The sequence below is a fragment of the Carlito syrichta genome, unplaced genomic scaffold (genome assembly GCF_000164805.1).
Source record: "Carlito syrichta isolate Samal-C Ts95f unplaced genomic scaffold, Tarsius_syrichta-2.0.1 Scaffold316389, whole genome shotgun sequence".
Classification (NCBI taxonomy): Eukaryota; Metazoa; Chordata; class Mammalia; order Primates; family Tarsiidae; genus Carlito; species Carlito syrichta.
The window spans coordinates 264007-282195 of NW_007260485.1; the positions used below are offsets into that span (position 1 = coordinate 264007).

The following is an 18189-nucleotide window of genomic DNA, read 5'->3' on the forward strand; positions in this document are numbered from 1 at the left end:
CCATCCGGGGCTGCGGGGACAAAGGGGGCACGAAGGAGGGGTGGGGCCGGTTCGCAGAGTCCACTCGGGCCTAGAGGGCGGAGAGAAAACGTAGCAGTTAGAGGCTGGGACCGACCGGAGAGCCAGGTCTGGGACGTGTGACCAGGACACGGCATCCAGATGTGGCCAGAAGTGGCAGCATCAGGAGGCTAAGACGGTTCCCTGGGCAGTTCTCACCCGTCTCCCATGCAGGATCGTAGGCTGTGAGCCTGCCCACATGAGGGACAGGGTTTCTGCCCTTGGCTCTGACTGCCCCTGCATCAGATGCCGAGATGCGGCTCAGGTGCTGGAGGCTCCTGGTGGGGAGGTTTGTGACGCTAGTGGTCAGACATGGGAGGGCGTGTGGACTTTCAGTGGGCGTGCAGTCAGGTGTATACACCGACCGGAGAGCCAGGTCTGGGACGTGTGGCGGACGCTGTGGGCGCTGCCTGGCTAGGCAGGGGTGGCGGCAGTGGCAGTGGGGGAGTCCAGGGGGTGCACGACCACACATGCACAGCCATGGGGGGGGAATGAATGGACTGGACACACACTTGCGTTCGAGTGAGACGCTTATATCCAACATGCACAGGATCCAGCCATGCAGGTAAGGAGGGGCATTCTTTACATTTGTTTTACTGGAAAATACATAAAGAAACTGTAAACATTACAGTTAAAGATCTTAAAAATATAGAAAAGGCCAGAAGAAAATAAGAGGAAAGGTTGGAAGGCTAAGGTAAAGGAAATGTGTCAGGACAGGAGCAAGGGCTTGCAACACCCAGATGCAACCCTTTGGGCACTCCCGGCCTTGAAGAAGCCACCATGCTGGGTGTTTACTTCATGAGCTCATCATGCATGATGGGGGTCAAGTGCTTTTGAAGAGAGGACAGGAAGGACCTTTGGTTTAAGAATTCTGAATGCATCTTTGTCTTTTGGGCTCTTTCAACTAACACTGAGAAGCCAGGGTAAAGCATTTGTTTCCGATAATGAATGACATCTAGTTAGCACCGGAATGCATAGGTTAGTGACTAGAAGGCTTGTTATGGGGCTGGATTCTAATGCCCGCCAGGACACTCACATGTTTCTTTCAAAACTACACATCAAGATAGAAGTGTTAGTCTGTGAGGTTGGGTTACAGGAGTCGCTGAGGTTAATGTGCTTTCAGAGAACAGCCCCTGACTACTTAACGTTACCCTGTCCTGGCTGCATCAGGGGCGCAGACCTAAGCTGTGCCGGCCTCCTCATCTGGCACCTGAGACTGAGGTAACAGAGAAGAGACACAGCCATCAGGATGTGATTGTCACTGCTGTGCACAGGCTCTGTGCTTTCTGAAAGTCTGGATCATGGAACATCTGGGCCTTTGTTTTCCTTGGCCGTACACATAATTAGGTAGTTCCACAACTTAAGAAGCACGCGATCTATCTTGCCTCGTAACTTGGTAAGGCAAAGGGTTTTCTTTAGATTCTGAGTAGTGTAAACCAGCTTCTCTAGCGCCTTTTAGAGTGCATACTCTATCCCAGTAGGTCAAATGGGGAAAGAAAGAGTACTTCCTTAAAAGTTTCAGTCTGACAAGGGAGTTAAAGTGTCAGTGCTTTAAGAATTCAGACCATTACTAGTAATTCTCAACTATCCATTTCTGAGGTAAAAAGTTTCACCTTCACATTGGCTACTTATGCACTCATTCCCCCAAAGGCCAGTTTATCAGCCACATGTGCAAATAAGGAATACATTGAGGGAAAATGTCCATTTACTTCTCATTCATAAAGGTACTTGTATAAGTGACTCAGACCAAAAGAAAAAAAAGTCAAAATGATGATTGGTAAAAATAAAATAGTCGGGCCAGGGCTTCTACTGGTTCCTCAATGAGGGCATGAACTCCTGCACACTGAAATGGTGGCAGTGCCCGGACACACCCTTGCTACACAAGTACAGAGGCTGTTGGATAGACGACCAAGTCGTTCTTCAACTGAGCTAAAGAACATTTGTTTCTCTAACTAGAGTCTTGCAGTAACTACACTCATCCTTTAGTGTCAACAGAACAATCTACAAAGCTCAGGAATCCAAAATTTTAAAGGGACTTGATATAAGAAATGCTAAAATGCATAAAAGAAAGAATGAGTTTGAATAAATTAAATAGCAGCAAATAAATCACTGTAAGCAGCTTCTCTGTAACACATTTAGGGCACTGCCACCAGGTGGTGGTGTGCCATCCAAATGACTAAGAGTAGAAAGGAGGAAGCTGTTACTTCTTAAAAATCGGAGCCCCGACAAAGGAGTTACGCAAACTGCCAGATTTTGTTGTTGTTGGGGATCTCAAGTCACTGGAGCCAATTTGCAAACACTCATGTCCAAGGGGAAGTCAAACCAACAGGTCTCTGAAAAGGTTTGACCCATAGCAATTAGGAAAACTGAAGAGCTGAGAAGGAAGATTAGCACAGGGCCAAATAAGATTCTCAATAAGGAACAAAGGAGCAACAAGTTAAACCCACAGAACACTGAGGATTTTCCAAGTAAACCAAAGCGAGGATGTACCTTGCTGGCCTCTTCTAGCTGGGTGCCCCGCTTCCAGGCTTCAGAGAAGACGGAGCTCACGAAGCTCTGAGAACGCACATGTCCTGCCGGCTGTGTGTCAGAGACGCCACTGTCAGACTGGCTGGAGTGATTGGACTGAGACTCTGTTGACAATTGCATTTTAAAAAAGGGTTAGATAAGTCCAAATTCTGACAGTATGAATAGGTACCCTCAGATAGATCTTACACACAAGGTCAAATGCTGTGTAGAACAGCAACAGAGAAAAAGAAAACAGCAACAAGTTGCTTTTACTCATTTCATTGTAAAAACTGCCAGTATTATCCAAGTTTTCTAACTTCCCTTATCTTGTGGCTAATAAGAAATCTAACTCTTTTTAAATAATTCATCATGAGACTGATAATAATAATAAAAGATTCACATAACATTATTGATATCCTGACCAACTATCTTTCATGAAATCAACTTCCAACAAGTAGAAGAATTAATGAACCATCAGTAGGAGTGAATTTTTCTCAATCATGTCTTTATTACATTGAGAATCTGTCTTTTTTTTTTTTTTTTTTAATACCTCTGGCTCTAGGCTATCCCAGAGTCACAGCTTAGGAATTCAGATGCATACACAATGATTACCTCCTCTTTGCTAGCAATGTACACTCCTTAGACTCTGACCTGATAGTGAGAAGTGTAGGCATTGGCCCCAGGGCAGCTGTGGTAGCCTGGCTTACCAGCAAGGCACACAACAGTACTCAGGGATGGCCCTGGTGGGGATGGCTGTGAGCACATACGTGTCCCTGGCTCACATCCAAACTGAGAGAACTAGCAGAATCATTCCACTGGACTGCAGACCAGGTAGGTCATCATGTGGACGCACCTGACTCAATTCTGGTATCTAAAGACTCAAATGTCAACGTTGATCACCCAACCACTGTGTGATGGGTGGATACCATTGGCAAGTCAGCTAAGGCAGCCGAAAAGATAATCCTCCCCCAACTCCTTTAGAGAAAGTTAATACAGTCTCTTTGGGGCAAAAATACACTCTCTTAGACTCTGACCTGATAGTGAGAAGTATAGGCATTGGCCCCACAGGGCAGCATAAAATGAAACTCTGTTTTCATCTTTCTTGGTTGTAGTTTTTAAAACTACATTTTCACTAGCCTTACTTGTCATTCCTTTTTAATATCTTGAATGACAGCCTATGACACAGGAGGCTTGAGCTCTCTTCAACATTAATACATACTAATTAATACCTCACCCAAAGTATATGAATGATGTTGGAGTAGAAAAATCCACTATACCTTTGCCACTTTAAAAATAATATGTGAAGGCACTTATATTGTTACATGCTATATGAATTTTAAAAAAACATAATTTAGTATTTCTTAGTCTTCTATCCCTTAATATCCTTTTCTAAAATTCCACTTGCTACATACTCGAACTTGTCTTTCCCAATCCATGTTCTGAGAGGGTTCCCCCCATTTTAATAAATGTTTTTCTTTAGAGTAGTTTTAGATGTTCACATATTAGATATTTCTATATTAGAACAGTTTTAGCACAGAATTCCTATATACCCAGCATCCAGTTTACCATCCATTGTTTATTTAATAATACGTTTGGAAAAAAAGTATCCTCTTTTAATTTTACTTCCCTTTGGTTTACCTCATCGTCATCATGTTACATGACTATGGCTGTCACAACCAAGGAAATGACCCTGACATGTTCCTATTAACTCCATGCTTTGTTTAGATCTCACTAGTTGTCCCCAATGTCTCTGCTCTGGTCCAGGAGGCCTTGGACAATTAGATATTGTGTCTCCTGTGACAGTTCTTCTAGCGTTCCTGTTTTTGATAACTCTGACATTTTGAGGAACACTGGGGCAAGTATTTTACAGACTATTTCTCAGTTTGGTCTGTCTGATGCTTTTTTTCTCTCGCAGTCTGAGGTAATGGGATTTGGGGGGAGGACCACACAAAAGAAAAAAAGCCATTCTTATCTGTATTAAGGTTCCCTGCAACCAACTTGACTGATTGTCGATGACACTGGCCTTGATCTTGGCTGAAACAGTATTTGTCAGGATCCCCCTACCCTACCTCTTTGAAAGCAAGTCACAGAGCATAGCCCAGTGGAGGAGGGCAGTTAGCTCCACCTCCTCAGGAGCAACGTGTTTGCATAAATCACTCAGAAATCTGTATGGGAGAGTTGTCTTATTTATTTATTCAAAAATTTACTCCTGTCAGTATGGACCCATGGGTGTTTATAATCTTATACTGCATTACTTCTTGTACTGTTCAAACTGGTCCAATGTGGCCATGGGCCCTTTCAGGCTGACTCCAGTGTCCCTACAACAGATTCCAATCACATTTTCTGAACACTTCCTACTTTCCATATATCTGTTCTCTACACAGCCCTATAATCAGCCATTTCCTTAAGAGCCCTGGTTCCTCTTTTTGGAGAAGGGTATTAGAGACCATGATCTAGGCACTGGGTATTCATTGTTACTGGAATGTCACTGCTACTAGGCCCTCTCAGTGGACAGAACTAGGAAATACATGTGTGTATATTCACATTCCAAAATTGATTTTACTTAATTAGAGGAAAAAATTGAGCCATATAGGTTTTTAATGTAAATTTTAAATTTCTTTCATCATATACAATGCCAAAATTAAAAAAAAAAATTCTGTTTTTAGGTGACAAGAATATTATTCATGGAAAATTTCAAAGTGAAAGAAGCATTTATCCTAAGATGTAATCACAGGACACTTGTTTAGTGGATGCGGGAATCTGAAAGTAAGCACCTTTTGAATACCACTGTATTTTCCTGTGAAAATTTTAGAAAATCTGTGGACTTAAATGGCTTTCTTCTTTTTTTTTTTTTTGAGTTGGAATCTCACTCTCTCACCCAGACTATGCAGTGGCACGCTCATGGATATCGCAGCCTCGACCTGCTGGGCTCAAGTCATCTCTCTGCCTTAGCCTTCCAAGTAGCTGGAACAACAGGTATGCATCACCATGCGCCCAGCTAATTTTTTTTTATTTATTGTAGAGATGAGGTCTCGCCAAGTTGCCCAAGGCTGGTCTCGAATCCCTGGATTCAGATAATCCTCTTGTCTTTGCCTCCCAAAGTACTGGGATTATAGGGATGACTTACTGCATCCGGCTAAATGGCTTTCTTTAACCATGATTTTGAATTAGTTCTAGTTATTTCCATTCCTATGAAATGTCAGGAAACATGTGTGGGGGAAGGGCAGCTTCATCATGGATTCTAAGTACAAAGACTCTCTCCAAACAACTTTTTATTCCAATTATGCATCAGTAGTTGTTTTCCAGAAGTGTGCGTGTTTTGAATAAACATTATAAATAACAGGTCAGGCACAGTGGCTCAAACCTGTAATCCCGAGGTGAGGGGATTGCCTAAGCCCGTAGGTTTGTGACCAGCCTAGGCAACTTGGCGAGACCTCATCTCTATAATAAATCAAAACATTAGCCAGGTGTGGTAACACATACCTGTAGTTCCAGTGACTTGGAAGGCTGAGGCAGAAGAATCACCTGAGCCCAGCAGGTCGATGCTGGGGTGGCTGTGAGCATGACACTGTACTCCAGCCTGGGTGACAGAGTGAGACTTCAACTCAAAATAAATAAATAAAAGAACAAAACTACTTGCTTTAGAAGTCTGTGTACTGATTTTCCACTTCAAATACATTGTGAACAAGACCATGACATTGACATTAACAACAACAACAACAAAATATACTGATTATCATTTAGAAACTAGGGATGGCTCTGGGTCTTAAGGATCAAGCTGAAATGTCCAGGTTTACCATCAGTCTCCACAGAGACCTTCATGCTGGCTGTAGAACAGTGCTTAGAAGCATCTCTAGTACCTGGGAGGCTGGAAGAGCTGGATCCTGACTTGATGCTGGAGCTGGACAGGGAAGTCCAGTCGCATGTGGACTCTGTCCTCTTGAGGGCTTCTTGGTAGTTCATGTAGAGCTGCTTCCCATACTAAACAGAAGGCAGTGAGAGGGAACACAGAGCTTTACTAGGTGTGACACAGGAGGATGAGGTGCCAAGGCAGACATATTTCTGTTTTCTACTTAAGTCTGTATTAAAGTTAATACCTATAATACTTCAAAATTCTTTTAATATCAGTAAGTTATAATCTACTCTTATTTCTCCTCACTTTTAGAAGGGCAATACTTGACTCTGATTATGTTCCTTATCAATACTAATGTATTTTTTTCCACCCCAAATGCTTGATTCAGGGTCAGCTTCTCAGTACTCTTCAGGATACTTGCTCCAAATATGGCTGGTCAATGATGACTTAATCTAATTTTCCAAAAATTTATTTTGCTTAGGCTAAACTCTGCTATATAAGAATCCTATAATGCATTCTCCAAAGCCAAACTAAATCACTTTGACCCTACACAAGTTTTTACCAGCAGTATCAGTCCATGGTATGGTTAAAAGTTTATACCTATCAACAAGGGAAAAAAACAATATTTAAAACACAAAACTGGGCTGGGCTCAGTGGCTCAGCCTATAATCCCAGCACTTTGGGAGGCTGAGGTGAGTGGGTTGCCTGAGCTCAACGGTTCGAGACCAGCCTAGACAACTTGGCGAGACCTCGTCTTTACAATAAATCAAAAAAATTAGCTGAGCATGGTAGCACGTGTCTGTAGTTCCGGCTATTTGGAAGGCTGAGGCCAGCCCAGACAACTTGGCAAGAACTCGTCTCTACAACAAATCAAAAAAATTAGCTGAGCGTGGTAGCACATGTCTGTTGTTCCGGCTACATGGAAGGCTGAGGCAGAAGGATCGCCGAAGCCCAGCAGTTTGATGCTGGAGTGGCCATGAGTGTGCCACTGCACTCCAGCCTGAGTGACAGAATGAGACTCCAACTCAAAAAAGAAAAAACAAGCCGGGCTCGGTGGCTCAGCCTGTAATCCCGCACCTTTGGGAAGCTGAGGTGAGTGGACTGCTTGGGCCTGCGGGTTCGAGACCCGCCTGGGCAGGCGAGACCTCATCTCTACAATAAATCAAAAAATTAGCCAGGCGTGGTAGCGCGCGCCTGTAATTCCGGCTACTCGGAAGGCTGAGGCGGAAGGATCACCGGAGCCCAGTAGGTCGAGGCTGCGGTGGCCGGGAGCGGCCACTGCTCTCCAGTCTGGGCGACAGAGTGAGACTCCAACTCAAAAACAAACAAACAAAAAACCATGAAACTTAGGGCTGAGAACACAAAACACCAGCACAACCATTAACATGAAACAATCAGAATAACTGTTATGACAATCAAAACTATATCATCAGGCGAGGCATGATGGCTCATGCCTGAGATCCCAGCACTTTGGGAGGTCAAGGCAGGAGGATTACTTGAAGCCAGGAGTTTGAGACCAGCCTTGGCAACATAGCGAGATCCTGTCTCTACAAGAAATAAAGAAACTAGCTGGGCATGGTGGTGCGTGCCTGTAGCTTCAGCTATTCAGAAGGTTGAAGTGAAAGGATTGCTTGAGCCCAGGAGTTTGATGCTGTAGTGAGCTATGATTGCACTACTGCGCTCCAGCCTAGGCAACAGAGAGAGACTCCATCTGTAAAATATAAATAAGCAAAACTATTTCATCAAACACTCCATTACCCCATTGTCAGAGCAAAAGGAACCCACCTTTGCAATGCGGATCCCATTGACCCACTGGTGCAAGGTTCTTACATCATCACAACAAAGGTATTTGATATACTGAGATTTCTTCTGGATCTGTGGGTGCTGCAAGATTAAAGGCAAAATTCAACTAAGTTCCTTAGTGAACTAAAGAAAAACAAACTTTACCAAAGCTTAAACGTATTTCGACACGTTATAGGCCATTAGAGTAATAGCCAAACAATTTATACTTCTTTAATGGACGTAAAGCAAAGTAAAATAACCTATGAGTATTTTTACAAAGTAAATGACAAGCTTGTGATAAATTTTAGGTTAAGATGCCCAGTTAAAATAAACCTTCACATTGTAGTAAATCCCCAAATATCCCTTCCACATTTCAAAGAAACAAAGTCCTTCCAGGATAACCAAAGTCTGCAGAATCCTTGGCCTGTAAGACTATAAAAAGGAAAGAGAATGTTTGATTTCATGTTGAACTCACTGAAATCATGGGTCCAGAAGACTCCAGATCAGAGTGGGTCTCCAGTGAAGCCTGTGGTGCATGTTGGAGGCAAGTAACTGGGTACACAAAACACACCGAGCAGCACCCTGGACAAGAGCCCACCGTCACACTGTCACTGAGGTAGAGACACGTGAGTACAGTCCAACCAAACTGCAGGGCCGAGCACGTGCCTCCAGGAGACCAGATGTCAACAGCATCAACACATCTAGTTTTCACAACACACTGTCCTTTCAGTTGAGGTTTGGATGGGAAAGGACTGACTTGACCGCAGCTACAGAATTCAACTGTTAGGAAGGATTAAGGTATTTCAACTTCACTAAGCCTCAGCTGCTAGTTTCTTGGGGGAAAAAGCCCTAAATCACCACTTGTTCTGAATGTAATGACTTATGATTTCTACTTCTATTTTCATTTATTCTGAAAACTTGAAAAAAAAACTATATTTTTGCTTGGAAATAAATGTGTGTTCAGGTTGGGCATGGTGGCTACCACCTATAATCTCAGCATTTTGGTAGGCCAAGGCTAGACGATCACTTGAGCCCAGGAGTTCAAGACCAGCATGGGCAACATAGCAAAACTTCATCTCTACAAAAAATAAGGGCATGGGGGTGTGTACCTGTAGTCCAAGCTACTCGGGAGGCTGGGGCGGGAGGATCACCTAGCCCAGGAGTTCCAGGCTGCAGTGAGCTATGGTCACACCACTGCATTCCAGTCTGAGTGACAGCAAAATCCTGTCTCTTTTCACAAAAAAGAATTCAGTTTTCCAAAATTCCCCAATCACATTCATTTGCTCTGGAAAGTCTTGAATACGTTTTCTTTCTTTATTTCTTTTTTAAAGCAGGCTTTATTGAGAGGACAGAAAAGCTCCCACAGTGAGAGAGGACCTGAGGGGGTTGCCCTAAATATGTTTTCTTTTTTTTTTTTGAGTTGGAGTCTCACTCTGTCACCCAAACTGGAGTGCAATGGCCACTCCTGGTCACTGCAGCCTCGACCTGCTGGGCTCCGGCAATCCTTCCGCTTCAGCCTTCCAAGTAGCTGGAACTACAGGCGTGCGCTACCACACCCGGCTCATTTTGATTTATTGTAGAGATGAGGTCTCGCCAAGTTGCCCAGGTGGGTCTCGAACCCGCGGGCTCAGGCAATCCACTCACCTCAGCCTCCCAAAGCATGGGATTACAGGCTGAGCCACTGAGCCCGGCTCTAAATACGTTTTCAATGCATCAAGGACAGATGATCACCAACAGGAGTCATGTATCTATCTGCACTTTTAGAGATCAATCACTCTGGTCTACATTGAGGAAAAAACAAATAAATGCATTTACTTGATTCTAGTTATTGCTTTACATAGTTAAACTCTCATAATAAAACATTTAATACCAAAACCAACTTTCTTGTTGAAGGCTATATTCTGTTTTAAACAATAAACCCTCAATAATAAGAGTTGGCAAAATAATACCTAACCGTTTCTCTCCTGACAATTCAGGTCCTCTCTTGGAACATGCTCCCTGTTCACAGTTAACTATGTTATGATAAACCTGGACTGCACAGGTATTCAGCTGTCAGCAAAAGCCCTGACTGAGTATGCCTGTGACCACAAAAAGAGAGTGTTTTTAATCAACATGACATCAGGGAAAACCAAAGAGAAATAGCCCTCTACCCTGTCTCTTCACCTCTCTAACCTGGAAACCCAGATAGCACCATGAAGAGTGCTATAGTATAATCATTTGAGTGTTTTTAAGTCAAGCATCAGATTACTTGCTGGTTTAAAATTCCTCTTAGAATCTGAAAAATTATTTTCACTCTCTCACATAATAAAGGCGTTCACCACTTTCCTTATAGTCATCCAGGCTCTGTCCCAGTAACTTAAGGTTGCCTGTTCCACTGATATATTACTTGATTAAAAGTAGCATTTTTTGAGCACTTACTATGTACCAAATGTTATATGAAATGTTTCATATCTGTTAGCTCATTCAATCCTCACAAAAACCCTGAGTGCAAGTGGTAAATATCTTAGCATTATTAAAAAATAATTTTGATATCATGGTCTTACAGGAGCCCTTGGACCTCATTTTGGAAACTGCTGAATTAATCTACTTTGTACAGACTTTTAAAAAATTATTTGCTCCTGAAAGTAACCTAAAAATGATACGGTAGAGTTCTCCAAGAAAGGATTATTGAATAAAAGGCTGTTATCACAATATACTAAATTTTTTATCAAAGCAATGAACAGTCTACTTCCAAATCCTAAGCAAATGTCATCCCCAACCCCAAGTGATAATTCTCAGAGAAAAGCGAAATCAAACATGATATAAACACATAGACCTTAGTAGTTACCAAAGGGGTGCAAAGATGGAGCTAATTTAATTATTTCCATAATTTTCCTGAATTTTTGTATGTGGTCTTTATCAGTGTTCCAGTAGATCACTAAAAATGTGCTTAAAATGTCAGTTCCCCACAAAAGTACAACCAGTGTAAGAAATACAAAAGCCTGGAGGAAGAAAGAAAAAACCCCTGAAAACAGCTCAGATAGGTCATAATATGTGCATGGGCTACCATGAGCCAATATGACTTCTGGACAGAAGAGAGCCAGTCCAGCTTGAACGTGGGCACAGCGCCCTCTGATGGTTTTGCTGAGTAAGTCCTGGAAGAGAACTTGAGCACAAAACAGACACAGCCACACTCAGCTCTGGTCTTAGTATTTCTCAAGTAGCCTGGTACTAAACAAGTCTCAAATCTAGAATCAATTACATTTTATACATTATGACTCAAAGCTCAGGATTCAGTGTCCATGCCTTATGAGCATGAGTAAGGAGGACATGCTGGATCCAGGCAGGCTGTGACTCAGCACAGGTTTCTCCCCACTACTCTTCACCATCCCATTTTAAACCTTCAGAATAAATTAACAGTATACCTGAGGGTGATCAGACCCTTCTAAAACGTCAATGACTAGGATGCTCTATGCCTAATATCAATGAAAGCCCCTAAGGAGGCACGTGTCTACCTTGAGCACCAGGCAGCAGTCTGTAGGGGCTTTGTATTTGTTCCGATAGTCCTGGCCATAGTAAACATTGACGTGATCCAGCTGGAGAAAGCACACCAGGTCTCGAGAGGCCTAAGAGAAAATGCCCCAAGGACCAAGTTAATAATAATGTACAAAAGCAAGTAACATACCTGGTAATAGTTTCTAGTTGAGAATTAAAACTTCACTAAGTAGAAATTACTGCTATTTTACAGAAGACAAGACAATGAGATTCTGTTTCCTCTTTAATCCACAATGTAGCAAGACAGGTACACATGTTTACTGCTTTGCCATTTGTAATGGGCAATAAATTGTTTGGAAACATCATTTTAAAGTGACTACAAGTAAGTGCAGTATAGAAAAAATATAGTATAATGAAATATAGTATAATGTGCACTCTGTAAAGAACAAGAGAATATCAAGTAGTTTGGTGCCTATAATGCATATCTCAAGTACAAAGGTTCTTCTCTGGAGGTTCATCACTAGTTAAAAAGGGGCAACAGTATATGCTCACAGGATTGCTGTAAAGATTAGATGAGATGACGCTGTGCTAAAGCTCAACATGGTGCTGGGCCCCAATAAGCAAAGAAGTGACAGGTCTACACCACACGCCTCAGCAGAATATGTCACCAAGACTGAAAGGCCTGTGACCCTGGAAAGCTATTCTCCCCAAATAGAAATAAACAAAAACTATTCCAGAAAAGCCTCAAAAATAATAAATAGTACTATGATTTCAAATTTGGCAAGAGAATTGAGACAGACCAAACTGACCACCAGAAGTGAGAACATCCATTATACAGAGGTTTCCTCCTCTGTATAATGGATTTAACAAACAAAGCAATATTCAACGTGACCTACACAAACTGGAACAAATCACAGCCTGGGCTTACCTTGGCAGCATACTCATTACAAATTAACAGCAATTAGCATAATGAAGAAGTTCAAATGCTGAAAGGGGACACACCTTTGCTTTTCCTTTAGGGACATAGTAGATACCAGATGCTCGCAAGAGAAAATAACGCTTTTTCCAGGACTTCTTGCCATCATCTTTCAACCAAAGGACGCCTTCAATTTCAGGTACAGTTACAGAACTTCCACAAAAACACTCCTAAAATAACAAGATGATTTGGAAAGCCTTATGATCCTTGGATTCTCAGAGCAAAATTGTGTTTACTCCTGTGAAACGTATGACACTGTTATTAAGTCAAAATAGTTTTACATTAAAACCAAATTGCCAATTTTACCTCAATTAAAACCTTCTATTCTAAACACAATATAAATTTATTTTGGAACTACTATGGCAATCCTAAAATGTTCATTAAGTAAATATATGTATGTAATCATAAATTTTCACCTATAAACTTTCAACCTAACGTTGTTAAAAGAAAAATTAACTTGAAATCTCAACTGAGTTGTTATAACAGTACTTAAATGCATTTGCAAACAGCAAAGTAACACTAAATTTAACATAAGCATCAGGGCTGACATAAACATTAGACTTTATTTTTCTCCGAATTGACAACACATATTTGGATTAGCTGTCACACTAAATAGGAATAAGAATGTAACATGCTAAATAAATGATTAAACTTTAATAGTTTTAAAACTTTATCAATTTATATGATTCTAAGTCAAAGAAGGCATTTATCTTTAAACTATTACTAGGTTGAAAAGAATATAAACAAAATTAAAAATTCTAAATTCTACCATCTTAGATAAAAATCTAATATTAAAGAAATCAATCAGGCATTTATAAAAGAAAACAGAAATCCTGACTAAACACTGCCATAGGGCATTTTGATTTTGAGCCTAGATTAATTTCTTTCTCTCCAAAGTACAGAAAAATTAGAAATTATAAAGAGGACTTTTACTTAATTGTAGCTAGTATATTACAAAGACTGAATGCTGATCTTCATTTCCCTAGGTGCCTTGTTGGTAAGAGTTTACTCAGATTTTCAAACATACTAACTTCTTTGTTCTTGAAAAACAGTCAAAAAATTTGAGGTTTTCCAAAAAATGATCACTATGGTTTTAAAAATTATTTGAGTTGCTTAAGGCTAAGGCTTGAAATATTCTGTGAACAGTTAATTATATTCAAATTTCTTTCTGGGTAAGCAGATTAAAAATAGCACAGCCAAACCCTTCACTGTCCAGCCATCTCTTCTGCGTGGTAGCCCCTCAAGCTTGCACTCCTTGTAGTCCACTGGAATATCACTTGGCAAAAATGTAGTCTTTTAAAGGTTCTTCAGTGGCCTAACATGTTCACACCACTGAGCGCTCTCTCTCTTGCTCTCAGATAATATAGGTTTCTCTAGTTACAACCGTAGCTACAAATACAGGGCACTGACATGGCTGACTGCAAAAAAGTGCTTAATATTTTAATTTTAGAATGTGCAGAAAATGAGTGGGAGAGTCATACCTCCAACAGCACTTCTTTGTTTCTATCTGCCATTTCAGCGGTTTCCTTTTTTCCCAAAAGATAATTCTGGAAAAACCAATAAATGAAAGTTAGAAAGACCTGAGTAGATGGAGGATGGGTGAGAGGAAAAAGGAAAGCTAAAGGATAAACTTATTCTATTCTCATCCTTGGCACAGGTGTGTTTGTGTTTTCTTCTAGAGCAAGATCAGCTCTAACTTCCATCGGTGTAGAGCCAGGGGAGCACTGTGAAAAGACCCTTGTAGGGGCACTGTCACGAAAATGCTTTAACACTGGCCTCCTCCGGGCCTATCCACTTGTAAGAAAATATTTTGATAAATTGTCCTTATAAGGGGATATTATATGCAACAAATGGCAAATATGTTTAGGATAACTAATGAAAGTTACATTTAAGGGACCCGAAAGGTTTACAAATTAACTAACTACAACACATAAGGCAGATTTCCTTAAAATATGTGATTCAGATGCAGAAAATTTAAATTACGTTCTAGCATTTTAAGAAGAAATCCCTGGCCAAGTGTAGTGGCTCACGCCTATAATCTCAGCACTTTGGGAGGCTGAGGCAGGAGGATCGCCTGAGCCAGGAGGTCAAGGTTATGGTGAGCCATGATTGTGCCACTACATTCCAGCCTGTGTGACAGAGTGAGACTCCAACTCAAAAAAAAAAAAATCTAAAATCCTCTGAGACCATTATAATGTCATTTGCTCCAGTCAACTACAATCTGAATTCTAATCATCATATACAAGCCTCCCCTGGTGTCCATGGGGGATTCACTCCAAGACCTTCCTCCAATGCCACAATCTGCTGGAGCCCAAGTCCCTTACAGAAAATGGTGCAGTATTTGCATATAACCTACATACATCCTCCCGACTTTAAATAATCTCTAGATTACTTGTAATACCTAATACAATGCCTACATATCACTTCACTTGCGTAGATTTAATATAGTACTCAGCGTGCAGCAAATTCAAATTTTGCTCTTTAGAATCTCTTGTGAAATTTTCTTTTTTCTGAATATTTTCCATTTGTAGCTGGATGAATCCACCAATGCAGAGGTCTGACTGTAATTATTTTCACAATTGCCTACTAAAAGATCTGTTGATACTCCTAAATATGCATTTTACACAAACACATCCAGCAAAGATGTATCAGGATTAAGCCATCTGAAGGATCAACTACTCAATACCTTTAACAGCTGCTATTTTCCCTCAAGATTACTTTTAACTGTGGAGCTTCTGTTTTTCTTTGTTTACTGATTTTTATTGAAATGTCTAGGGAATTGGGAAGTATTAACTCAAAAACATTAATTTGGCATAAGGAAAGATACCAAATAAATCAAAGTAACATATACTATAATGTGAAGTCATTTGTAATCAAGGTTACCAAGATTTTCAAAAAATGATTTAAAAAATTCAAAACAAAGTGTCAGCTGGATAAATGGCTGAGAAGTACTTTTCTTTGATGAGATGAGAAACTCACCAAATAAATATCTGGCTTCAACACAGCTCTGGATTACAGACTGGAAAACCCTGGCCTCCCTGGAGCTATTCTTATGTTTCCACAAGGAATCACCCCATCCGGATCTGGGAACCGGGAATCCCTTGGAGGTCTAACTCCCACAGCCTAGGCAAGTTTTCACCTCAGCAGTGGTGTAAATACTACTGTGGGACTTTGCAGCCACATCGCCCCAGTCAGGTGGTTGCCAGTCTTCTAACTCTATTAACTTAGCAGTAATAGAATACAATAAGGCATATGTTTAAAAATTCTGACCTCCATAAGTGATTTAGTCTCACCTGCGGGTTTTTGAAAAGTGCATACTTTTCTATACGTTCCATAAATATAAGCTTATTTTGGCTATCTCTTGTCCAGTTAAGGAGATTTTCAACCAAGTTTTCATGGTCTTCAAAGATTCTCTCTGTCCCAAAATAAGAAGTCAATATTTTGTCAATATTTTGTTAGTACTCATCAGAAAACATGAAACCTTGAGACATAATTCACAGCAGAACCACAGACTCTTAACCAACACTACACCCTCAGATTATCTGGTCTTCCCTCATTTTCAGATAAGAAAACAAGCCTGAATGATGTTATGTGACTTAAGCAAGGTCACACAGCGGATATCTGGAAGAATCAGGACTAGAATTTAGGCACATCATTCTTCAGCCTCAAGCCTTTTCCCCCCCACCCATAAAAATAAAACATGTTAGTTGCATTTTATGTTTCGATACCAAGTATTTCCAATAGTATTCAGTTCTCAGTATTTCGAAAATTTTTCCAAGATGATTTCTTTTTAGATCTGTGCATATTGTTTAATTTTAAACACAGATGTATTTTCTAATTAGAAATCAAGGAACATGTCCTATACATTGAACATATGTTAAAGAACATGTTCTAGATACTGAGTCTCCTGAAATTTGTTGATGTGCTTTGTTTCCCTTGAAAGCCAAATACTAGTATAAAAATTTCAGTACAAATGCAAATAAGCACAATGTTGTTCAGTAAATGCATCAATCTATGCATTTCTTATTGAAGGAAGGAATATTTTGTTATCTTTTTAAAAATATTTGTTTTAGTCATTATAAAATTTAAGTGAAGTGGAAATGATCTTGAATTCAAAGAATTCTCAAAATACTTGAGGAAAAAATGTAGAAAAATCAAATTATAAAAGGTAATTTTATAGGATAAAAATATAAAGATGTCTCAAAGTGCTTTTATCAACATGAAAACTGATGGAATTACATAGAAATTAGAAGGCAATTAAAGCAATGATATTACGAACCCATCTGTAATTCAGAGATGGTTTCCACCAGTGACCAGTCTAGACTGTACCCGCAGTGGGATTTGTCCATCAGGTTGTCCAGCACTTGTCTCACTGTCTGCCGCTCATCCACCATCATTGTTTTAGAACTGTCATCAGACATGTGGACTCTAATCACCAACTATAACAGGTAAGAAGGAAATTAAATGAACACTAAAAAATGGCATTCTAGAAAGGTTTTCTTTCAATATTAAATAAAATTTGAATTAATGCCTTTAAATATAAATTTAAAATAATGACTTTATTATGCAAGGAGGAGGCAAAAAAATCAGTTATCAAATAACCCATCTACATAAATTCAAAGCATTTCTAAAAGAATGTAACAACGGGTAAAATGATAATGTTATGATTATTTTGTTTTACTCTTTTAGGAGAATTCAGAACCAGAGAATTATTTCTTTATATTTGAGTCAGGGTCTCACTCTATTACCCAGACTGGAATGTAGAGGTATAACCTCAGTTCACTGCAGACTTCCAATTCCTGGGCTCAAGTGATCTTCCTGCATCAGCCTCCTGAGTAGCTAGGACTATGGGCATGTGCTACTGTGCATGGCTAATTTTTAAATTTTTTGTTGAGTTGAGATCTCGCTATGTTGCCCAGGCTGGTCTTGAATTTCTGGGCATAATTGGTCCTCCTGACAAAGTTTCCCAAAGTGCTGGGATTACAAGTGTGAGCCATCATACCCGCCCAGAAAATTACTTATTTTATAATGCATTTTACCCATACAAAAATTCAACATGTGAAAAAATACATTATTAGAAAGAAAATCACTTAATGTCTCCATTATCTTATAAGTACATTATACAAACAAGCCAATCCTTTATAAATCCATAAAACTAATTTTAAAAACCCCAAACCAGGAAAAAGTCCACATAATCACCTTTTTCACTTGTGCCTCTTTAATTTTCTCCAGGGCAACTCTGATTTTCTCAGCTTTCAATTTTGCTGCCTGTTCTTCCTGTGGACATAAGGTATTTCAGATAAACTGATGCTAAGATGATGAGAATATTTGAGAAATCTTTTTTATCCTTAAGGATGCTCCTGGCAACAAATTTAATTAAGAACATAACTTTACACACATTTAAAAAATAACCCTGCTTACAAAGTAAGGGCAGACATATTGTAAAGAAAGGAATATTTGTATAGATGCCGAACTTGACGATGTGTTACAATAAGACTAGAAAAAAATCTGTAATGTAGTAAATTAATTAAATTTGAGC

At 40.1% G+C, this 18189-nt stretch overlaps 1 protein-coding gene across 2 annotated transcripts in view; it reads right to left on the reverse strand.

The window, feature by feature from the left end:
- Positions 1 to 545: 545 nt before the first annotated feature.
- Positions 546 to 18189, reverse strand: part of RAPH1 (Ras association (RalGDS/AF-6) and pleckstrin homology domains 1) — a 51497-nt gene continuing 33853 nt past the window's right edge. Inside the window, exons 6-15 of one of the 2 annotated variants that reach the window (XM_021707130.1) lie at positions 17850 to 17927; positions 16930 to 17089; positions 15944 to 16065; positions 14132 to 14197; positions 12677 to 12820; positions 11695 to 11805; positions 8204 to 8302; positions 6426 to 6546; positions 2548 to 2690; positions 546 to 653 (exon numbers count right to left, since the gene is read on the reverse strand). In XM_021707130.1, coding sequence (XP_021562805.1) covers positions 651 to 653; positions 2548 to 2690; positions 6426 to 6546; positions 8204 to 8302; positions 11695 to 11805; positions 12677 to 12820; positions 14132 to 14197; positions 15944 to 16065; positions 16930 to 17089; positions 17850 to 17927 — 1047 coding nt within the window. In that variant the 3' untranslated portion in view covers positions 546 to 650. Of the gene's footprint in view, positions 654 to 1237; positions 1274 to 2547; positions 2691 to 6425; positions 6547 to 8203; positions 8303 to 11694; positions 11806 to 12676; positions 12821 to 14131; positions 14198 to 15943; positions 16066 to 16929; positions 17090 to 17849; positions 17928 to 18189 lie in introns of those variants that run through there. The other variant, XM_021707129.1, reaches the window with a different exon arrangement.